This window comes from Gymnogyps californianus, chromosome 15, assembly GCF_018139145.2.
Source record: "Gymnogyps californianus isolate 813 chromosome 15, ASM1813914v2, whole genome shotgun sequence".
Taxonomy (NCBI): domain Eukaryota; kingdom Metazoa; phylum Chordata; class Aves; order Accipitriformes; family Cathartidae; genus Gymnogyps; species Gymnogyps californianus.
Genome location: NC_059485.1, coordinates 16,754,654 through 16,776,801, shown reverse-complemented (window position 1 = coordinate 16,776,801; position 22,148 = coordinate 16,754,654). Strand labels below are relative to the sequence as shown.

The following is a 22,148-nucleotide window of genomic DNA, read 5'->3' as shown; positions in this document are numbered from 1 at the left end:
GAATGGAGGGATTTGGTTTGTCCAAAGTACCAAATAACTTCCATGCGCAAGCACTGTCTCCTTCCAACCCCGCGCCACTCCCAGCAGTGCAAACGAGCCAGTCCCAACGCATCTCACGACGACAAGATGTTTGCACAAGCCAAATGTACTTAGCACCTACCCTCCTCCCCAACTGCCAAGCACAGCTGCTTCTCAAGCACATAAACCAAACAGTTTAACCAGCAGATTTTTAAAGTCGAGATGCCATTTGGCAAGGGAAACGCAATTTACTGCGGCGTTTTGCCTGAAAGCCTCCTGAGTTATAAGCACCAGCCTGTGCAAGGACAGTCGCTATCAGCTCTCCTTCCCATTTCCCCCGTGCCTGCTGCCCCGCTGGCTCCCTGGAAATGTGGGTGCAGGCAGAATCGCCACCAAATTACATCAGACAAATGCCATTTCATGCAGTAACCCAGGCATTCAAAATTAAACACCATTAAAATAAAATAAAACCCGTCATTAATGACAAGTGCTTTTTAGTAGGAAGACAAATGAGAGAACAGAAAATTAGCCAGGCTAATTACAGCTCTGGCTGGTGGTTGCAGGTAATGCGGGAGGAGGAAGAGCGCGTCTGGGAGCATCACCTCTGCTGCGCCCGGCAGTGACACCTTACAGGAGCAGAGCAATTTCCCCAAGCGTTGCTATACCGACAGGCGATTATGATAGCTTTCATTAGGCGGCTTCATTTTCTTTAATGACGAACCTCCATTTGAAAAATAACTTAAGAGTCACAACGGTTAAAGAGTTTCATTGCATCACGACGCGGCTTTTTCCAGACTGGATGGCAACAAAACAACCGGCAATTTTTACAGGAGGGGGTGAAAAAAAAAAAAAATAAATCTGGGCGATTATTTTAGCCATCGCTGGTCGGCATCAATAGACAACATTTCAGCTTAACCGCCACACAAAACCCAGGCGCCAGAACACAACTTGCACGCTAAAGCCGCATGGCCGTTTGCGGGAAAAGCGGCATTATATTGAAGGTGCAATTTTTCTTTCTTTCTCTCTTTTTTTTTTTTTTTTTTTTTTAATTCTCCCCAGCAGCAGTCCCAGCGGAAAGAGCGACTTTTGTTCCCAGCACAGTAGCGAAAGGCTGATAATGGCCTCTAATCTATCCGGCTTCAAACACATGTTCAGCCCCGCTGTGCTGCCTTTGATGTCATTTTAACTAGATTCCCCAATGCCACCTCTGAACTTGGAACATTCCTTCGTTCAATGTACTGTGCCAACTCAACCAGAGGAAGCAAATTCAAAGATAAGCACTTTAATTTTATCCCAACAAAACCTTATTCAATAGATGGGGGGAAAGCAAGGAAAACCAATACTGCACTTTTGTTTTCCTTTTGTCAGGTAGCTTGCTTTGAGATATTTTCAATAGATAGAGAAATAATATATATATATATAAAAAAAAAAAATCAAAACTTTTTTAGAGCACCTCTACTTTTAAAATAAAACTTTCCCACACTGTTTTTCCTTGTTTCATCACGTGATTTTCTTTAGCACCAGAAAGCTCTGCATTGAAACGCAATGGGGGGAGCAAGAGTATTTCTATCGTTTATTTAATGATAATGCAATTGGTTTGCTATTGGGGAAACGCGGGGGCTTCCTCTCCTCCCCGAACCGACCTGCAAGAGCCTCTTGTGAGCAGGGAGGTTTTGCTGTGGCTCTGCAGCTGGACTCTTCTAACAAGGGCTGTCTTTGCTCCTCCGTAGACAGCCTCCAAACCCAACCATTAAGCCTAACAAGTTGGAAATCACCATTTGTGATCTTTCAAATTAAAAAGCTGTTAAACTTGTTTAAATATAGCAGAACTCAAGGTCATTCTGGATCACTGCCCACAGGAAAGACAGGAAACAAATCCACAGCAAAACTGGTATTTTCTACCAATTACTCTTATCAAAGCACCACCGTCACCAAGAGACCTTTCTCATATAAAGAAGCACGACGGGAAAATCGCCAGGCATTTTGGCCAAAGGCCAGTCATCTGAGGAATAATATTTAATCCACAAGGGTTTTTGAAGGAGTAACCACTGTCCTAAACCGCTTTGCTCTGGGGAATGGCCATCCTTACTCTGGGGCAGGTTTGACTGCAATTGGGGAAGAACGAGCATCCCTCCGGCCAAGCCCACCAGCACTGAGGGCTTCCCAAGCGCCTGGGGGAAGGCAAAGCTGTCTCCCAACCAAGATAAGCCACACATGATAAGACCCAGAGGAAGGAGTATTGTTGTTTAGTTGGACCACAACACTAGGCTAAAGAGGAGACATTACCTCTTGTTTACCCATGTAAGCTCTTACAGAAATAAAGAGAAGAAAGATATGGACCTAAGGCATTTCTGCATCTGAATTGGAACATCACATGGCAATTTAACACACTTCAGCTTCTGCCTGTTGCCTTCCTACCTAGATTTGCCTTAATTTCCCTTGAGCATCTCTGTTGTGACAACCCCTCCCACCCAGAGGCTGGCTCCTCCACTTGGGAAAGATGCTATCCGTATGCGGGGGTCATCCGAGACAGCAAGAGCAGTTCAGGACCGCATGGTAAACGCTGCTGCAAGCCTGGGGCAGGCTCCGAGCAGCCCAGGGGGGAGACAGAGCCCCAAAGCCCCGACCCACCACCGAACACCAGTGGTGAGCGACTCAGCCCACCTGCAGCCACGGCACGCTTGCCGGGCCAGCGCTTGCCAGAGCCTTTCACCGTGTCCTCTCCAGACCTTGCCTCCACACAAACCAGCTAAAACAACACAGCTGCTGTGCCGATTATAAAAACAGGTTTCAGCGGAGAGGACCGGAGCTGTTTTGCCTACAAGGGCAGAGGAATTCGTATGACACAGGAAGACTGAAAAACAATCAGCAGAGCGCAGGCATTTAAGAGCAATGTTTTTTAAGCCACTCAAAAAGCAAACTCCTCGAACAACAGGGGCTGATAACATATTCATTATATAAATTCAACCCATTACAATAATATTTACCAGTGCTTGGAATGACATCCCATTGAAAGTTTGTCTTTTAGGCAAGCGTGCTTGTAGCTGGTACCACAGATATGACTTCTAAAAACACTTTGGTGAGCTGGCTGCTCCGCAAAAGCCTGTGCCTGCCTCCCTTTGCCCCAGCTCAGGAGGCCAGATGGCCAGAGCATCACCCAGGTCTTTGCTAGTGCCTTTGCATAGCTGGGCTGTGCATGGAGCCACATTCAAAACCTGCTTTGCTGTGATCAATGCAATATTAAAGCTTGGAAGGGAGCTGGTGACAACTGCAATACATCAGAGCATAAGCAAACGCTCAGTGTGTCTGCCTTCTCCACCAACTCGAGTTGGCCAACGCCTTGCATCAAGCCATGCTCTCTGCACCTGCCTGCTTTCCCAGTTTATTAGCACTCCTCAATTAGCCGATGTTTGCATCCTGATTGTCCAGACACATTCTCCTCTGATGGAGGGTCACGGAGGTTTCCGCCTTGGGATCATACCCCCTTCACGCGCTGCCTTGGAGCAGAAGCCAGATTTCTTCATTATTGAGCTTGACTGCTGTATGTAAACAGCACATACAGGGAAGAACCTTGCTCATCAGCAAATGAGGCTTTTATTGCCATTTTCCTCACAGGAGGCCTAAATTCAAAGCACCGAGACATGCAAGTCTTGTCAAGCAGCATGAGTCCCTTCTTTAACTTGTGTCTGGTTGTTCTTCATTTTTGCTGCCTTGAGCAATTCTGCAAAAATTCCTTTGAAACTCAGGAGACAGATAGGTTCAGCAATGCCATGTAAAAACCGAACAAAACCTGGTACTGGAGTTTTAAAGCATGTAATGAAAAGCAAGTGCTGAAAACAGAACCTTTGTAAGCCAAAGGTCAAGGCTGTACATCCAGAATCCCAATTTGGGGATCAAATCTACATGCATCCAGCTTGAGATGCGCAGAAAGAAAGATCACAGGTTTACCCTTACGATTTTTGAGACTTACTTAAAATGAACCACTGAGATTGGGTTAGTTATTAGCAAAAGGCAGCACATGTATCAGTGGTAATTAAAGTCCTAGAAGCAGCCTATGGCGGGCATAGGAGGGATAAAGTGCCTGAAGGAAAAAGGAGTAAGAAAAAAGAATGCATAAGATGGTCAAACAGAAATTATTCTGCCTGTGAAAGAAATAAATTATGGCTACTGAAATAAAAATTAGGAGGGTGAAGAACTCTGGCATAAATGATCACAACTTATCGCAGGTATAACAATCAGTGCAACCCCAAGAGCCCGCTGGACCAGTGGAAAAGGAAGTGCTAAAAGCTAGTTAATGTTGAAGAGTTCTTACATCTGTCTCTCCTGATAACAAGAAGTTACATGACCCCTGCTAGCTTCAGAGTACTCCTCCATATAAATTGATGAATATGAAGAATCGCAGAAGGATGTGGCAAAGCAGCTGGATTTGTATCAAACAGAGCCTTTAATTAGCGGTCCTCTACAGCTTTCTGTCCCAGGGGCATCCTCTGCCTCCCGTGCCCCTTTGGCCAAGGTCTGCCTCCTCCATTTTGCAACATGACATGGATAAGGTGTAAGGAGCTGGTGCCAGGGAGCAGAGCGGACTCAATAGCTGCTCCTAAATGGCTCCAAGCCTCCGTGGAACCAGGGACAATCACGCCATCGGCTCGCATAGAGCCACCACAGCAGATACAGAAGCTCCCTTACCATGTCGCACATTCACCAGCTCGCTGTATTAACTGAGGGCAGGTGGGGAACTGTTGCAGCACCCATTAACAACATCCGTGACACAGGCTGGAAAGTTTCTTCAACAAGGTCTGACAGCTCCTGACATTCACAGTGACACTAAACGAGCCTCTTGGAGGACTTTGTGTTTACAGCACTGCCGTTAATAAAACCCTCTCCTAATTCTGTAAACCTGTCATCTTTCGCTTGAAGAATCAAAGGGTTTCTGCTCTACAGAAAGACACTTTGCATTTGCACTACTAAAAAACAGACCAAACATTGAATATTTTCCCCCAAATCCTTTTTTTCCATCACAGAGATGCAGTCACAACAAAATCTCATAACCTCTTTTTTCTCCCTTTGCAGACCATCTTTAAGGAAGGTATCTCACGGGTGAGATACGGCTGCTGTCATGAGGGTCAGAACTAGAAAAAAGCAGAAAAGATTTGGTGGGAGCTTATCAGTACAAGTTGTGTTAAAGTGCAGCGGTCACCAGACATAAACTAGAACTGGTCAGTCACCAATCCTACTGAAGAGCAAATCGCAGACTGAGCACAGTTTGGCAGCAAAAAATCTCAAGAGGAGAAGTACCCAGGTAAGTAGAAAGCTCTGTCTGACATTCAGAAGATACTATATCTCAAATCACTTACTAAAAAGCCATCCAACATTTCCAATGCTTCTTGTACCTGGCAAGAAACATTGCAGGAACTGTGACCAAGCATCATTTATTTTAGTTCACTCAAAGCATTTTATGTTGCCGATGTTCCCAAGACTGGCAAGGCTGAGTAGCCTGCACAGTGACAAAACAATCCTGCTTGAAAAGAAAGCAAGAATGATCATGACCTTGGTCTAGTCAGATATCCCCCCCAACACCAGCGGTGGCAAAGCCTCCCCCTGACCAACACAACAGCAGCACCGCCGCTAAAGAAACAAACACACTATTGTCCCACTTATTGTCCCACCAGATTGGAATTACTTACACGCTGCTGTCTGTCAGCGACATCGTATCGGCATCACTGGACATACTCTGCTGCTCGCTGTCGTTGGCACTGGTTGCTGGTGCCAAAGCGTAGCCTGTGTTGACATAGTAAGGGTTAACAGGCTCTCTCCACGACCCATGCCTGCAAGAAAAATGAGAGAGTCAAATTAGAAGGACACAACCTTGAGCATACTCTGCATCACTAGGCAGAAGGACTCTGCCTGGAGCCCCAACATCGGTGACAGGCTACAGAATAAGCTGCGTTCATACTAAGTTGCACTGATAGAACCATGAACAATTTGACTCATAACTGGAAGCAAAAGGGAATTCATGGAGTAACAAAGATGATACTGTTAGAGATGAAGAAGGGAGGGAACAAGACTATATGGAAGAAGTCCAGTTCCCATCAGGATTTATGGTGTCCACGGGCTAACTGCTTAGCATTGTCATTCTATGAGCAAGGCAGGACATCTAAAACCAATACCTAGATAATAAGACAGCATTTCTCCTGGTCAAAACAGGCTTCTACTCTTCCAGCAGCAAGGTATGTGTAGCACAGCTCACCCATTCTATGCTTACTTTTACATCCCTCTCTATTCCAGCACGTTTACCAAGGGAGGGAGGTAAAGCAAGAAATGGCTGTTGCTTACAACACAGTAGCTAAAGCCGACCTCAAATGTCACACTTGGGTACATCAAACACTTGCAAATTCCACCAGGAAGGACCATCTAATCACACCGGCTTTTCCAATGGACAATCTGTTCGTGGATCTATGGAGGCTAGTTTGTACACAACCACATGCCTTGTCCTGCAGACAGGTTATTCAAGTACACGTGCAAGCAGGCCGACCTCCTTCTCTTCAACAAAACGACAGGAAGAGAGACTGCCTGCACGAGCTAACTTGGGAAGGGAGTTCCTTGCTCAGGAGAAGACCTGCATTAACGGTGGAGAGGCCTGTGAAACAAGCAGGCAAGAGCTCCTTCACACTGACTCTGCCACTGGCATAGAAAAGCTACTGCTGCCAACACGCCTCCAGCCCTGCTACACCGCAGGACAGTCAGGCCATGCAGGCATCTTGTTGTCACTGCAAGTCATTTTGCAATTTGCCCGAAGGAGGAACAAGCTGAAACGTCCACAGCAACACAGCATCATTTAATCCCCCACTCTCCCTGCCTACCCCTCTGCATGAAGAGCAGTATCTGTAAGATATCTTGAAGTCGATGAATTCCTGGATTTTCCAAGCTCTGTTACCAGCTCTGAAAATCAGAGTCCTGTTTTAATTCAGACCACGAAGCTCATCAGCATGATCTTTTATTTAGTAACTCAGTAACTGGCACCTAGTTGATGTGGTTTGTAATGGACCTTGAGCAAACACCTCCAAGGAGGACACATCACACAATTTGTGCTTCCCCGTTCTGCCGTGAAAAGCTTTTCTGGCTGTACTGCAGTGGTCAAAGTCCTACAGACAACAGAAAACAGTCCCTGCCCTGATGAGTTTACATTTAGACAAGACAAGGAAACCCATGAGAAATGCACAGATGGAGGGACCAGAGGCGAGGAAGACACCAGCAAAGGGAAAAGTTGGCAGTTTCTGCATATTTGTACAAACACAGGACAGACACTGCATGAACTGGGACTAGCAGACAACCCATTTAAGGTGGAGGTTTTCAGAATGATTTATGTATAATATGGTACTCGATGTACAAGGATGGAAGCATTACCAAAGTATTTTAAAACCTGAATTTGACAGGGCTCTAGCCTTCAGCTAACACACCACTCATATAGCGCCTATTCACCCTGCCCTTCTGCTCCCAGACACAGAACCAATTTTCCTTGTAATACAAGGGGTCATGGATGTTCACTGGTCATTAAGAAAAATCATATTGGTTTAGGTCCATTAAGGGGTCAGTTAGAAACAAATTACCCTCCTATTCTCACAAAGAGAAAACTAATATTTTGCTTGCCACAAACCAACAAAAACTCCAAGCTATTTCTCCTCAGATGACAAAGCTCAGTATAGTTGCAGAGTGGTGCAAAGAGCATTCAAAACTGAGTCAGCTGAGGTTTTTCACGACTGTTTGAGGAAAAGGGAGCCTTGTGAGGTTTCTCTACGCTCAGGTGCAATACAGAGTCAGATGGGTACAAATACTTACGGGCGCCTTGGGATGGTGAGTCACCACAGACATCTTCTAGCACACTAACTTTCTGTCTGTCACTGTAAATGTGCACTGGAGCAACCTTATTTCTATAGTCCATCAGATTTCAGAACAGCTTTCTAGGGCAAATATTTAAGGCTGGAAATAATTTGAACAAGTTCACCCTAAAAAGCAAGGTATAATAAGTGAAAACCTTACCAGCCCCCCTTCACCAGTTCTCCCCTTGCATAATGGTCAGTTCTGAACATTAAAGGAATGCTGTGCAGTGCAACCCTCCTGTCAAATCTGATGTGACAGTTGCGTGATGGAGGCTGATACAACCTCTTAAATTGAGGCAGGAATGATGGATAGCTGAGGCGTTCCCTGCAGGCAAAGACAAGGATGCTTTTTGGATAACCCAATTAAAATATAGCACCAACTTGTAGTGGACCTTCTGCTAGGACTCTCTGGAAGACGCATAGATTATTCTAGCAGTATATTAAGAAAGCACTATGACATATAGAATAAAATGCACAGATCAATCAATTTCTTCTTTTTATCTGCTGATACAAAGACACAGCAGCAGAGAGCATTGGAAGAGTTCGTCAAGTGTGGATCTGAGATGGCTGAAGGAACCAAGAGCGAGCAGATGGGTGCCGGGTGGTCCGTGGCCCCTCCGGAGGAGTCGGGATGAACAGGCTCTCCTGCAACACTCCACGGCTGCGGGCTTCCCACTAAGGATGCAGGCAAGAGTTTGGTCACAACTGTTGTATTTAGCTAAAATTACACACTTAAGCATGTATACAACAGGGATTACTTCCATTTTAGCTCTGCCTCTAATACATCAATGCAAACGTAAACTTTCAGTAAGCGTAAGTAGATGGAAAGGGTATAGAATTTCAAAGCAATCATAACAGGTTACATTACTTTTGAGGAATCCATCTGTATTCAATCCTTCTCCTAATGTTCTCTCTCCCTGACAACTCTCTTCAGCTGGCTCGTATCACTATTTGAATGTTTTGTGCCGTGCCTCTGAAGAACGCTTTCAACATCTATTAGGAGGAAAACATTAAAGGAACATGGAGTCTAACAAAAAAACCTGGTCACTTCTGATCTGGGAGGGGAGGCTGCTTTAAAAGGGATACAGGCACACTCAGAGCGATTTGAAATGTCAGCTAAAAACCTCACATACCGAGCTCTATGTGCTGATAAGGGCGATAAAAGGAAAGGTGAGCATTTAAAGTTAGACTTCACAACAATTCCTGCAGACTTCCGGAATTTTATTTTATTTTTTTAGACAGAAAGAGCAATGAATGTTTTTGAAACAAACACAGAACATTTCACACATTGCAGAAATAAAGCTGCACATCTCTTCTGCAGCTCTCAGTTGCTCAACCCTCAAAATAATCACATAGGGAACAATTATAATAGAGATCAAAGCGACCCAAGTAAGTCAACCTGACCAGCTGCCTTTTCTTTGCATAAAGCCCTCCACTGATCACTGTAAATTCTAGTAATGCTGACAAGGGCCAAAACTGTTGGAGAAAACCAGCAAGTATCTCCTTAGGGCTTCCTTCTACCTGTTCAGAGTTTATTTTACATGTTGTCTTGGCTGCATCCCATGCCCAAATCTTCCACTCCTCCAACCAAGACCAGCACACAGCACTTTGAACATTAGCACCGCCAGATCTTGGAGCTTCAATGTAAGTGAGAAGAGAGGTGAGGTGCTCTTTGGTCCTCTTGCCCGAGCTGGAGTTCCCACTGCATTGCGAGTCCCTAAGGGCATCCTTTTCCTTCCAGCCCAGGATCCCCAGTCTCCTTCACACAACTTCACCTGATGGCCATTTCAATTTCAAATCAAAGATGCAAAGTCCCCAATTTTTGCCAAACATGCTACTCTTTGCTCCATGCAAAAAATGCAGGGCTGGCATGCTCTGGGGAAGAATTGCATCACCTTCAGCATCCACAGTGGGAGGAAGGTCTCACAGATCCTGCCTGCAAAGCCAAATCCACACGGCACTCCTTTCGGTTCTCAACAGTTACGTACCTCCTTCATTGATGTTTTTCATCAAGCATGGAAAAAAAACCACTAAGGCAAGAAGGAACCTTCCTTGGAGATGAAAGGCCTCTAGGCAACTAATTTCTGTAGAATTTAAATTTTCACTGGAGGATTCAGTTGCACAATGCTCTATTGGCAAGTCTGAGAGATATGGTCTTCCCAAGTCTGCTAGCAGTTCCAGTGTGGCTGGAGCAGCTCCCAGTCTAACAGGGAAGCTGAGTTGCCTTGGAAAGCTCCGAGCTGCAGGAGACGTGGGGATGCTGGCAAGTCCCAGGGAAGGTCACCCCAAAACGGGCTCTGCAGAAACTCAAGATCTCTCACCACAGCCGATGGCAGGTCGAGCAGCTGCGATAACCTTCCTCCTGCACAGCAGTGAGGAACCTCACGGCAGGACAGGATTCCTCCTTTCCTCTTTTGGTGGGCGGTGTTTGAGCTGAGGGATGGTGCCCAGAGACCACAGACCAGGGCTGCAACTCAACAATACCCAGTTACTGAGTCTCGGTGCTCCCACCCTGCTTTTTTACACCAACTTCTGACAACTTAGTTCAAACTTTTTCAGTCTTGTTTTTGAAGATGACTATTTCCAGAACTACATTTGCAGGAGGAAACCAGTACTCAGCACTACTCTTATTTGGTTTCTCTGGTCACTTTGCCTTCATGACTGGGAGGATGCAGTCTAATGCTCATACATCCTCCCAGCTCAGTATTTTGACATCTCCCATTTATTCAGCGTGAAAAATTAATTTTTCCATTTAAAAAGTTACATACTTCCATCCAAGGAAAAAAAAAAAAGCTTCCAAAATGACAGCTTGCTGAGTCTGTGGCTGGCCAGACACAATCAGAGCTCTCTTACTTCCCATACTACATCTACCAACAAGCGGGTGACTGTCACATCCTTCACGCAATACCACATTTCATTATCACAACCAGTCAATCAAATTAAAAGGTGCACATGTTAGCTTACGATGTGCGAGCCGAAGCAAATCCCTTCAGCATATTTAAATAGCATGTGCTGACAAGAGTGTCCAAGCGGCAGGGTCACCTTTAAACAAGGGATTAGAACAGCATCCACCAAGAAGTCTGACTTACAAGATTACATTAATCTACCACCTGAACAGCAAAGTCTCCATTTCCAATCCAGGGTATCAACAACCATCACAAAAGTTGCACCATACTGGGTATAAAACTATTAGACATGTCCCAAAGCATTCACAGCGTTCCCCAATACATCATCACTAATTCTTGGAGCTAAGAACAAAATGTCTATGAAGACGCAAAGCTGAAAACCTTTACTCCTGACTGGATTTAACCTGCACTAAAGACACAAAGTCTGCTCAAGAGGTTAAAATTGGGGATTTAACTGATAATTTGATTGCAGATCCTCGGGGTTGCTCCACTTAAAAGTCTTCCCAATTACTCTGGGTACTCAGACACTGCTGTGCATCTCAACTTTATCACTGCCAATGTCAAGATAATCACATGTGTTCTAGGCAAGGGCAGCTTCTTCAAAGATCACATCAATTCTGGACAAGTTAATCTGTTTTTTGAGGTCTCCAGATGGCTCTTGCCAAGAAAGTTCACTTCCAGCCCTGCAGCCGGCGAGCGCAGCGGCCCCGGTGCTCTGCAGAGCATTACAAAGGAACCAGATCAAAGTTGTGTCTTACAAAAAAATGAAATCTGAAGTTTGAAAAGCAACAGCAGCCTGTCACTTGTAGGCTTAAAGATGACTTCTGCATGCTCCAGCTATCAGGGAATTTATGATTACAGTCTGGCTTTTAAAAGCTGATGAAAAAACCCACGCTCTTTAGCGCTCCTTGCCTTTGCAAATCTGTATCTTCTTCCGTGCTTATTCATCCTCCCACGCTGGAGGAAGAAGGGAAATAAATAAAAACGTAACTAAAAGTACAGCTAAGGGCTCTTCTTCTCTTTTATTCTAAGGCATTCAATTCCATTTTAGGACTATGCGGAGATTATTTTATGGGGAGCTTCAGTAATTACTGTGAAGTATTGAAGTACAGTTACAAAAGCTAAATGCAAGATCTACCAGTTTGAGTTTCCAATTTCTCATTCCTTTGCATTTACCAAGGACATACTACTTCTCAAGCAGGACTAAGGTACAGAAGACGCATTAATTGAAACCAATAATTTAGATCATAGGACACAGCAAGGTGGGTGAGAAAAGTGGTTTAGAATTCATCAGAATCTAGGAAGGAAGCTGAAATACAGGAAATAAATTGTTTGCCTTAGGAGGCAAATAAAGACTAGGTAGGCTAAATATTGTGGCTGTATTGCCCTATCGCCACCCTAACCTTCTTAGGAAAGGCTTTCAGACAACAGGATGCAACCACTGTGTTCCAAGGCAACTGCAGAACAAGTCCCTCAAGATTTCATCTGACCGTGCATCTACAAATCAGCCCTCCCAGCTCCTCCCTCCCAACAGAGGCAAGGCTGTGCCTCTTTGTCGCCCCAATGTAACACCATAGTTTGTCCACCAGTTACAGATTTAAAATCAAAACTGTAAAAATGCAATTTTGACACACAATAAAGTCAAGTCCTTCCCAAAAACAATGCACGTCTTCCCCAGAATAAGATCAAAACCCTCATTTATTTGATAGCTCAATGCACAAGAAATGAATTAAAAGAGAAAATATGGGCAACACAATGTCTGCACATGAATTAACAGGATGCCTGGATCATCTTCCTGAAATAAAGCAAACATCGCAGAACATTTTGTTCCATATCTAACAAGTATCTGCTTAGATTCATTTGAACATATTAGTCTGAATTTATACCATAACATAGTCTTTTTTTTTTTTTTAAATGACACGATTAATATGAATCCTTATCCATTATGAAAGGTTGACATTAAATAGGGACATTTTCTATAAAATATACAGGATATTTGGCTGCATTAATTGTGATTGAACAAGAGCCTTACTGCTTTGGAGCAGCCTGGCTCCATCAGTCATTCAAAAGGCTCTGTAGTGACTTAAGAAGCTACAAAACCAGGGCAAACCCAGCATCTCCTGTGTGCATTTTGGATATCCAGGGTACATTGCTCCCACCCATAAGCCACGCTCGCCTCCATGTCATGGCCTCTGTCAGACAATACACCATAGGAGAATTATTTTTAATATTTTACTGGAAAGGACAGAATCAAGCTTGCACAGGGATGTGCTGAACATCCACACATGTTGCCAGAAAAAGTTGCCTTAATAACTAAGTTTGTGACTGACATCAAAATGCATCCCGAACGCAGTGAGAAGACCTTGACCCTGAGGACCAAATCCTCCTGACACCTCCAGAACCAAGAGGTCCTGCCCAGGATCACATGCATAAAGAAGAATGTCAGAAAAGAAGCATCAATGTGCTTCAAGGTTACGTTGTGCATTAAAATAAATACGAATCTTTTCAAATCACACAGCCTGTCTACATGATCCTTGCAGTGTGCCCAGGAGCTCTCCCATCCCCGGGCAGGGGATGCCATGCTCCCGGCACGCTCCCAGTGTGCTCCAGCTGCCCAAGGGTTTGGGTGACAACAGCCCACAGCAAACCCCCCTGAAACGAGTGGGACCCGAGTCCTCATCCCCGATGCTTTGACCCTCCAAACGTGCTCTCCCTGGGCCACCAGGCTTGCTAGCGTGGACACAGGCACAGAGGGCTGACAATGCACTCTCCTTCCCCCTGCTTAAACTGAGAGCTGGGGAAAATTCGCCAACAGGCTGATAGGCGAGACCTTTCCGCTCTGCTAATTGGCTTCTCAGACTGAAATGACATCTATGTTTAATATGGCAAGCGATTTCTATACATATATATACACATATGTGCTTAAGTGGATGAACACACACAGTAGCCATTTCAGACAGCATGCAGCAGTGCCAGCTCCCAGCTCTCTGCTTTCCCGGGTGATTTTCCCAAGTAAATTTGGGCCGGTGCAGAGGGGAAATGCTCTGCAAAGAGCTATGAGGGTCTCTGCGTGGGCTCCTCTGCCTTTGCCCCATGGTTTCCCTTCCCTGGGAAGGCAGGCAGGGCAGCTGGGAGACGTAAAGGAGTCGCAGAGGAAACGGTTCTTCCCAGAAGGGGCAATACAACTATCACGTCGCAGATGCAAAAATACCAGCAAACCCCCCCAACCGTTCAGAGCTTTCCATGTCACGCCAAGCGAGTGACCATCCATCCCTTCTTCCCGCCCTGCCTGCAGCCCAGGATGCTGCTCCCTCCACAGATGAAATAAGCAGCTGAAAGCATCGCCCAGCTTTCCAGCCGCGGGTTGGCCATGCGGACACCCATGCAACACAGCTTCCAGCCCAGAGCATCCCCCTCGCCTGCGTGGCGAGGGCCTTCGTGAAACAAATTACTTCCAAATGCCTGCCTCTGAGGCGCGGGGAGAAAGGGAAGCCCAGGTTTATACCTGGGTCTGCTCATAACCTAAAGAAGGCAGCAGCTCCACTTAAAAACACCACTGCCTGCAAACTATCAAATTAATCCCGGGATTTCAACAGCTTTTCTTCATTATTTTTTGTCTCAACCAAACCACAAATTTACTTAATGACTAAACCAGGCAAGCGAGTACTTTGTTTTCCAGACAGCGGGAACCTTTCTAACGGGATCCAGGTTTTCAGAAAACACGTTTACCTAACGTCAGGCGAGGGAGAGGGTCCATTTCCGAGATGCATTTGATGCTTTTTTTAACTTCCCCAAACCTGCCAGCATCGTGGTTGGGGTATCTCTGAATCCCGAGCCCGAGGAGAGGCGCTGAGCGGGGTGAGGAGGAATACAATAAGAACACTGTGTTCCAGGAATGATTAAATAAAGGCAAGAGCATGCTTTTGGCTAGCAGGATTCAGCACTCTAACTCCGTCTGCCGCTTTTCTTCTCCGTCTGAAGCAATGTTGTTTGTCCACGCTTCTCTGAAATGGAAAGTATTTCCTCTTGCCTGCTCGTTCAAAGGAAAGATCTGAGGAGGCCTGGTATAACCAGGCAGAACTGGGGATTCTCCAGTGCCTCGACTCTTCTTTGCCAAAATTTCTGCTTAACAAGAAAGGGCTTGCAAGAAAGAAATTACGAGCAGATTTCTCTGCAAGCTCAGTAACTTAAGACCAGGGCCTGTAGGATGAGTAAGTTTTTGGACGGGAACAAAGCATCCAGCTTTGGCCAATGACTCCAGACCATTCCTCTCCTTCCTACATACCTACGGAGCCTCTGGAGTGTTCAAGAACATGGGACGGGGCAGGGACATCTACAGGTACGTGGACCACATTGGGGAATGGGAGCCATTGGAATCCAAGGGCAAATAAGGCCGCCTGGGCTCAGTCCTTCCTTAGATCACCGAAGCTTTTCAGGAGGGCATAAACCCTAGCACTGCAATCCGTTGTCTGTATTGCTTTCAGGGATAAATTTCCCGATACTTAAATCACAACAGTGGTGTTGCTGATGGCTGAAATGAAAGGGGAAGATATGCAACTCAAGGGAGCTCTGTTTTACAAAGACTAATTGCAGCTTTGACATTAAACTATTTGCTTGTATCACTGGGCCACGTAATGTAAGCTGAGCTGCATGACCACAGACTTGCTAGCCTCACTTAAATCCTTACTGAAACAATGGCATGAAACTCAATACTCATTACCAATTTATTGCCAACAAACTTGGTATTTTAATGAAATTACAAATTTGGGTGGCAGAAGAAACCAGTTGATGTAATATTTTGAACATCTATGAGGCACCTGACTTAGCGCCTCAAAACCACCCAGGTTTGTTCCCAAAGACCTTTGATGAAGCCCTACTAATGATGAGGTGGGTAGGATTAGCTATAATCCTGCACAAAAAAAAGACTTTCTTTCACTGAATAAGGTCTGGCTCACCAACGCACATGAAACGAAGAGGTCTGCCTCCAAGCAGAGTCACTCACTGGTGTCTTAACTCCTACAGAAAGGATGCAAGAAACTCGCCCAATTGAACAAGAACCTTTGAGGTGACCGAACTCCGACCTCAGCTGGTAACACAACCAAAAACACGGAGGGCTGGCAAGACCTGGCAGGGATAAAGCTGAGAGTCAGGATTTAATAGTGCTCCCAGAGGGGAGATTCAGCTGATTAGAAACATCCCAATCTTCTCTCTCAGTGTATATTAAAGGTCAAGAAGTGGGATCAGATATTGGCAGCACATGAAAAAACAACTCAGTTGAGCAAAAAGACCTTCACAAAGACGTTTCATACCTTCACATTAAAAATTCCTGCAAAGCCTTATTTAACTTTACTTCTATCTAGGGAACACGTTTAAGTTTAAAGTCAAGACCATTACATTGGGACAGAAAAGAAGACCCCCCCCAGAAGACTTCTGCCTCCAATCAGTACTTTATAATGAGCAGGAGTTCATAAGCATCAGTTGACTGCAACCATGACAGGTAAGTAGGTCTCAGAAGTACAGCACCATGAAACAGAGCTTCTCTAGCAGTCCTCTGGAGTCTCACAAGCTCCCCAAACAGGGTCATTAAAAGATACTTGTTGGATCACGTTAACAAACGGCAGGCTATATCAACAACAAAATACTGGCAAGCTGCAGAAAGCTTTTAAACTGGCTCTATCATTTACTGCTCAGCTCTGAAGAAATGTCAGCATCACAGCAAATGTATAAATCCTAACTTGGTCTCCTGGTCTCTTCTGGGAGCTTGTAATCTGACGTTCCCTTCTCAGCTCAAACTGACCTGGCCGATGTCACGCAGTGGCTGGGGCAAGATGAGGGTGGACTGAGTCATGCTATCCTTCTGACAAGGTCCATTAGAGGTTGACAGCAATGACAAATCCCCAGAAGAACTATAACAGCAACAACCAGAAGGAATGAACCATGCAGAAACTGTGTCTAAGGGAGACAGATGTTGTTAAAAAGGATCTTTCCTTTTCTAGAGATACTTGGTTTTTTTCCTCTTTTAAGAGTTTAGCAGACTAACAGCAAATAACTTGCTGCTGTCCCGAGAAAATAGGCATACAGAGGAAAGTTAGTCTTGTGAAGATGCTACAGACAGCCTGCCTTTTAAATAAGGACTAAAGTAACGTTTACTTAGATGGTGCAGAATGAAGTCTTCTTTCACGGTCCTAGTTTTGGGACAATCACCAAACCTTGCATCTCCAGCCAGACCTGGAAGCCAAACCATCAATCGGTGCATCAAGGTCACACAAAGTCATATTTAAAAATGATGCACGAAATCTGCAGATTCAGTTTCTCATTTCTTGTGGCTGTACTTTTACAAACAGATCTAAATTCGGTGGCTGACTGGCAAACCAAGAACAAAGAATTCAGCAGTGAGAAAGATGGAGATCAGCATCCGAAGCCAGCCGGCGCAGGTCGGTTAGCAATGCCTATTTACTGCGTATACCTTGACCGTAACCAGAAGGACCTCATTGGACATGCTCTGCTCCTGAAGGTGACAACATCTCCAGAGGTATTCACTAAATAATGCAAAGTGCAAGAACCAGTTCACCTCATTTAAATGGATATTAAAATGTAGTGAAAAACAGCTAAAGGAGGCAGGGAAGGAAAAGGAAAAGAAAAAAAAAAAAAAAAGAGTTGCTCACAGACAAATTGCACAGGAGCTCACAAGCTGGCTCCTGGGACACTGCAATAGCAGAAGGTCCAGCTAAACTCCAGACCAGAAAGGAGACGAAATACCTTTAACTGTAGCGCGAGAGCGTTAGGGCAGCCGTCGGGAGGCTTACATATGCAGTCCATCCCGTTACCGTGTTTGGCCACTGCTCAGGGAAGTCCTGTGCTTGTTTCTTCTCGGTGCACTTTACAGCAAGTGAAACTTGACTTCAAGAACTGTGCTGGGGTTTGTTGTTATTTTTGCCTTATAGAATTTTTCTGTTTTGGTTCTCATACATTAGAACAGGCAGATATATGGGCTTTTACCTTTATTACACAAATTCCACAGTATCTTTTCATCTGGTATGCATTATTGTGGGGATATATATGAAGTACCATGTCCATTTAAAGTGCTGTAAAAGAGCTGTTTGAACTCTCATTCCATTCCTATGTATCTTTATACAATTAAAACCAGTTGATGGTTCCATTTAGGAAAAATAAGTGACAATGCAAGCAATGTGCTTTTTGTTCTGAGTAAATTAGCCACTGTTCAGATAAGATGGCTGTATTTATTTTTTTACCTCAGTTTCTTAAAGGCTAGGTGATCAAACTCTGTGTGTTTCTGTTGATCTCTTTTTACTCCCTCCAGAAATTCTGAGTACAAGGTATTTCCTGACACCCAACCAAATTCAACAGGGGAGGGAGGCTCCACAGACACTGCAATAATCAGTGAAAACAGGGAGGTGTGGAGAGACTCTTAAGTGCTCTGAATAACGATGAGGCTGTGGGCAGATCTCAGCAGAAAACCTACATGGAGAAGAGATCTTACAATCGCCTCAAACGCTCCAGCTCCAGCCGATACCTTCCCAGACACCAACGTCAGCACGGGCCCATTGCAAAGCTACATTTTGGGAGCCCCAGTGCTGAGGAGCACCTGGTTTAATTCTGCATTTTGGATGGCAGTGGATGGGCCCCAAATCACCTCCAGTTGACATGATGTGTTGCTGCTACCGTCTTCTTCTTCTATAGGAAGCGGAGCCCAGAGCAGAGCACCTCGGCTAGCCTGACCCACTGCCACGCGCTGAAATCACCCCAGCGGCCATAATTAGAAATGAAATCCTGCGGATGAAGGAAAAGGCTGTTTTCTGTGTAGGGCCTGGAGCACAAGAGCTGTGTAACACTGGAGCCCATCTGCGTGACACAAACACACCATCTGTTACAGAATGCATGCGTGCCATACTATACACACAGGATTTCCTTGACCAAGTAGGTCATACAAAAATGCCTCTTTGCTTTAGATGTTTTCTCCTTAAGACAGCAGGGAAAAGCAATCTACAGTTTTGAAAAAAAAAAAATTATCTTCTACTCACCTCTCTTGTGCCTGTGTATCACACTATCTGTTACTGATCCTGCACTACTCTCTGTAGAACTTCACCTGCTCAGGGCACAGGATAAATGGATTGATATCCTTATTTTCCCCCTCTTTGTACTTTTACATCACCCAAATCTCATGCTGAATGCAGCATTATTCACTTTGTTGGAGGTTCTTCTACAGCAATTTTCACAAGCAAATCTCATATGTATTTGTGCTGCTGTTCTGGAGAAAGGAAAAGCTATTATCCTCTTATGTACAAAAAGCCAACAGTAATGCTGAAATCGTCAGAATTGTCTCAAAATGTGGACGCTCAATTTGAAATGCTCTGGGCCTAATACTTAGCATTTTTGTCAGACTTCTGCCTTGATGCATGCTCAGCACATCCCTAAGTCTGATCTGGGTCTTAATTTGCACACAGAAAGCTAAGGCATGCACGACGACTCTCTCCCAGGGAGAAGAGCTGTCTTACAGGATGTCTCTGGCAGGACCCAGCACAGAAGCACCTGTGTTTTTCTGCTTGCACCTTCTGCCTCTTCCACTGCAAGGCCTTTTAATGATGCAAGAGGTAATGCAGGTGCCCTGTGCACTTTTCTTCCTACCTGCTCTGTTAGTTCCCCCAGCACTAGCCATCCCATGCACTGAACAACCAAGAGGCCTAAAGAGTCTGTGATCATACATCAACAAGTAGCTACAAGAGTAGAGAAAGTTATGAAACTCCATGTGACAGCACCGTGCATCAGACTTACACCGTCCCAGGTCTACACGGGGCAAACATCCCTAGTCCCTCTCTCCCGTTCAGCTATATGGGTTCAATCATACAGTCAGGGTCAGCTCACAGCCCTCCCCCTCGGAGGAGAACAGGGTTTCTCTCCTCTAACCTGCCATTCACTCGCACAAAAGGGAATTTCACCCCGTTATCAAAACTGGCTGAGACGAGTGGGTCAGCAGTATCTTCCGTCTGCGTAACAGGCTCGAACTAAGGCTGAACAGGCAGCTTCAGCTACAGCACCTGAAAATTCTGGGAAGCATCAGAAAACCCCTTTCCAGTTACAACAGCCTGTACAGCCTCATCTCTTGCTAGCTCCCAACATCACCTGCTCACCATTGGAGGATCCCACCCTCCTCACCTCCTCTCCGTCACTGCCCCAAAAGCCTTTTTTTTGCTGAGTGCCTTTTCTGGAGGATGCGAGAAGTGAGCCGGCTCACCTAACAATGAGTGTCAGAGACTCCAGAATCATCAGCAGCAGCAACAGGAATTGCAGTTTCCAGTCTCTGAAGTCTTAGCCGTGAGCATCGTCAGAGCAAATACACTTTTCAGATATTCTGGCTGCCAAATTTTTAAACCTTCTACTATAGGGTGCATGCAATTGTCACAAGCTTATAATTTAATCAAATTGGACGGATTCTCACATGGACAGCAAAAGGTATGTTCAAGTTGCCAGCACCCCTCCCACCTCCAGCAACCCACTTGCCAAACGATACACCCCTGCTTCAAAGAAGGAAAGCTGGAAGCTTATCAATGAAAAGTAAATTGTAAGACTCTGACATGAGCAAAACAATGTAATTTCCTCCCCCTCTGTTTTTGCTAAAATTTGCCAAAATAATTCAGCCTTAGGCAGAATCTCAGCATGGAAGAATACCAAACAACACAGTCTGACAAAGATATGAGCAACTACAACAAAGTTTTATATAATGGGAAATGTTAGGCAACCATGACTGCAGCCATTGCTTCCAGCTCCGCCTATATAGTAAATGAGTGATATTTTAAAATCGCTATTAACCCCCCCGCAAAACTACAAGCGAGTCTGTAACATGACTCATAATACCCTTGGCATACATTTTGATCGCAAAGTTGATGAAAGCACCCGTCCCCGAACCTGTGTGTGAAAACCATAGATGAATTAATCAAAACATGCAGGAGCTTGTGACATCGATGTCTGAGCCTGCACATCTGCATGTGCAGTTGTGAGACTCTTGCATGGCACGACGCAACACCAGAGAGACTTGGCTGCGAACTTTTGCTGCTGGTACCTTGTCACATCCAGGGAAGAGAGAACAGTATTTGCCAGCGGTTCTTCTTCTAGGACTGATCTTTCTGGACTATGTGTATATGCACAGTACGATGTAAAATTCACACCGTAAATGAGCAAAGAGAGATCTTCTGTTTTGCGCGTACATGTTGCTAACACAGCAACTGCTCAATGGCATCATCTTCTCTGCTTAAGACGATAACAGATGTCTATGTATGCTGCAGACATGCATTTGTTGTGCAGCTTTAAGCAAGTAATAAATGAATTTATGAATTCCACTGTTGGTGACTTAGGGAGATCCTCCATGTGCAGGATCACTTTGTTACTTGCCTGCGGGCAGCAGGTTGACTACCTGGTGGGACTGCCTGCCGAAAGGCCATAATTTCTGACCTCCAAATCTTCAACTTCACAACTGCTCTCAGTCTCACCACTGGAAGTCTACCTCAGTCCAGATGAGCAATCAGAATAATTAATCAGGCTGCTTTCTCCAGTAGCAAGAAAGAGGGCTTTCCCAAGCAGCTATTTCCCGACATTAATCTTGCAAATCTGCCCCCAGGGTGTATTCTCCGGGAAAAGTTAGGGAACAGGTTGGGACAAAGAAGTATCTGCACATTTCCTTGACTGGGGCCAACCCCAGGAGATCAGGAGGCTATGCATGTCTGAGAGTGGCTGCCCCTGGGATCAGGAAGAAGAATCTTCATTTGCTGTTGGAAATGCAGTTGCACCCAAAAAAACCTTTTGGGAATTTTATTCTCTGCTGCAAGCAGAGGAGATATGGGGCCACAACAGCTCTCAGGACACTGCTCACAAAGACTTGGGCTTCATTTTTGGGAAGGACGCCATTGCTGAGGAAGACTTCTGTCTCCCTGGTAGTTTAGGGCAAGTTCACGAAGTGATAAAACTCTGACACTGACCTTCACTGAAAATGTGGTAAGAATCCAGAAGAGTGAATATACCCCCAGAACGGTGCCTGCTCAGCTGCTAGTCTTAGACAGGAGATGTTTCCATCAGTCCTAAAGAGACGAGGACCAAGGACCGTGATTTGATCAGCATGAGAGGATGTGTTGGTGATCATCAGACCCTAGAAAATCTTTTCTGATCCCGACCAATGCCACCTTCCCAGGTGACGAGAACTAGAAGGCCAAGGTCACCTGCCTGGCTGAAATTCAGCCCAGGAGGGCTGGTTGAACAGCGATAAGAAAGAGGTCTCTTCAAAGAGAAGTCTGAAACGTGTGGAACTTTTAGTTCTAGAGCAAGAAAAGATTTTGAC

General features: G+C 45.1%; 1 protein-coding gene across 1 annotated transcript in view; it reads right to left on the bottom strand.

The window, feature by feature from the left end:
- Positions 1-22,148, bottom strand: part of AXIN1 (axin 1) — a 73,523-nt gene that overhangs the window by 25,400 nt on the left and 25,975 nt on the right. The window contains exon 3 of the mRNA XM_050905919.1: positions 5,703-5,843. Coding sequence (XP_050761876.1) covers positions 5,703-5,843 — 141 coding nt within the window. The remainder of the gene's footprint in view (positions 1-5,702; positions 5,844-22,148) is intronic.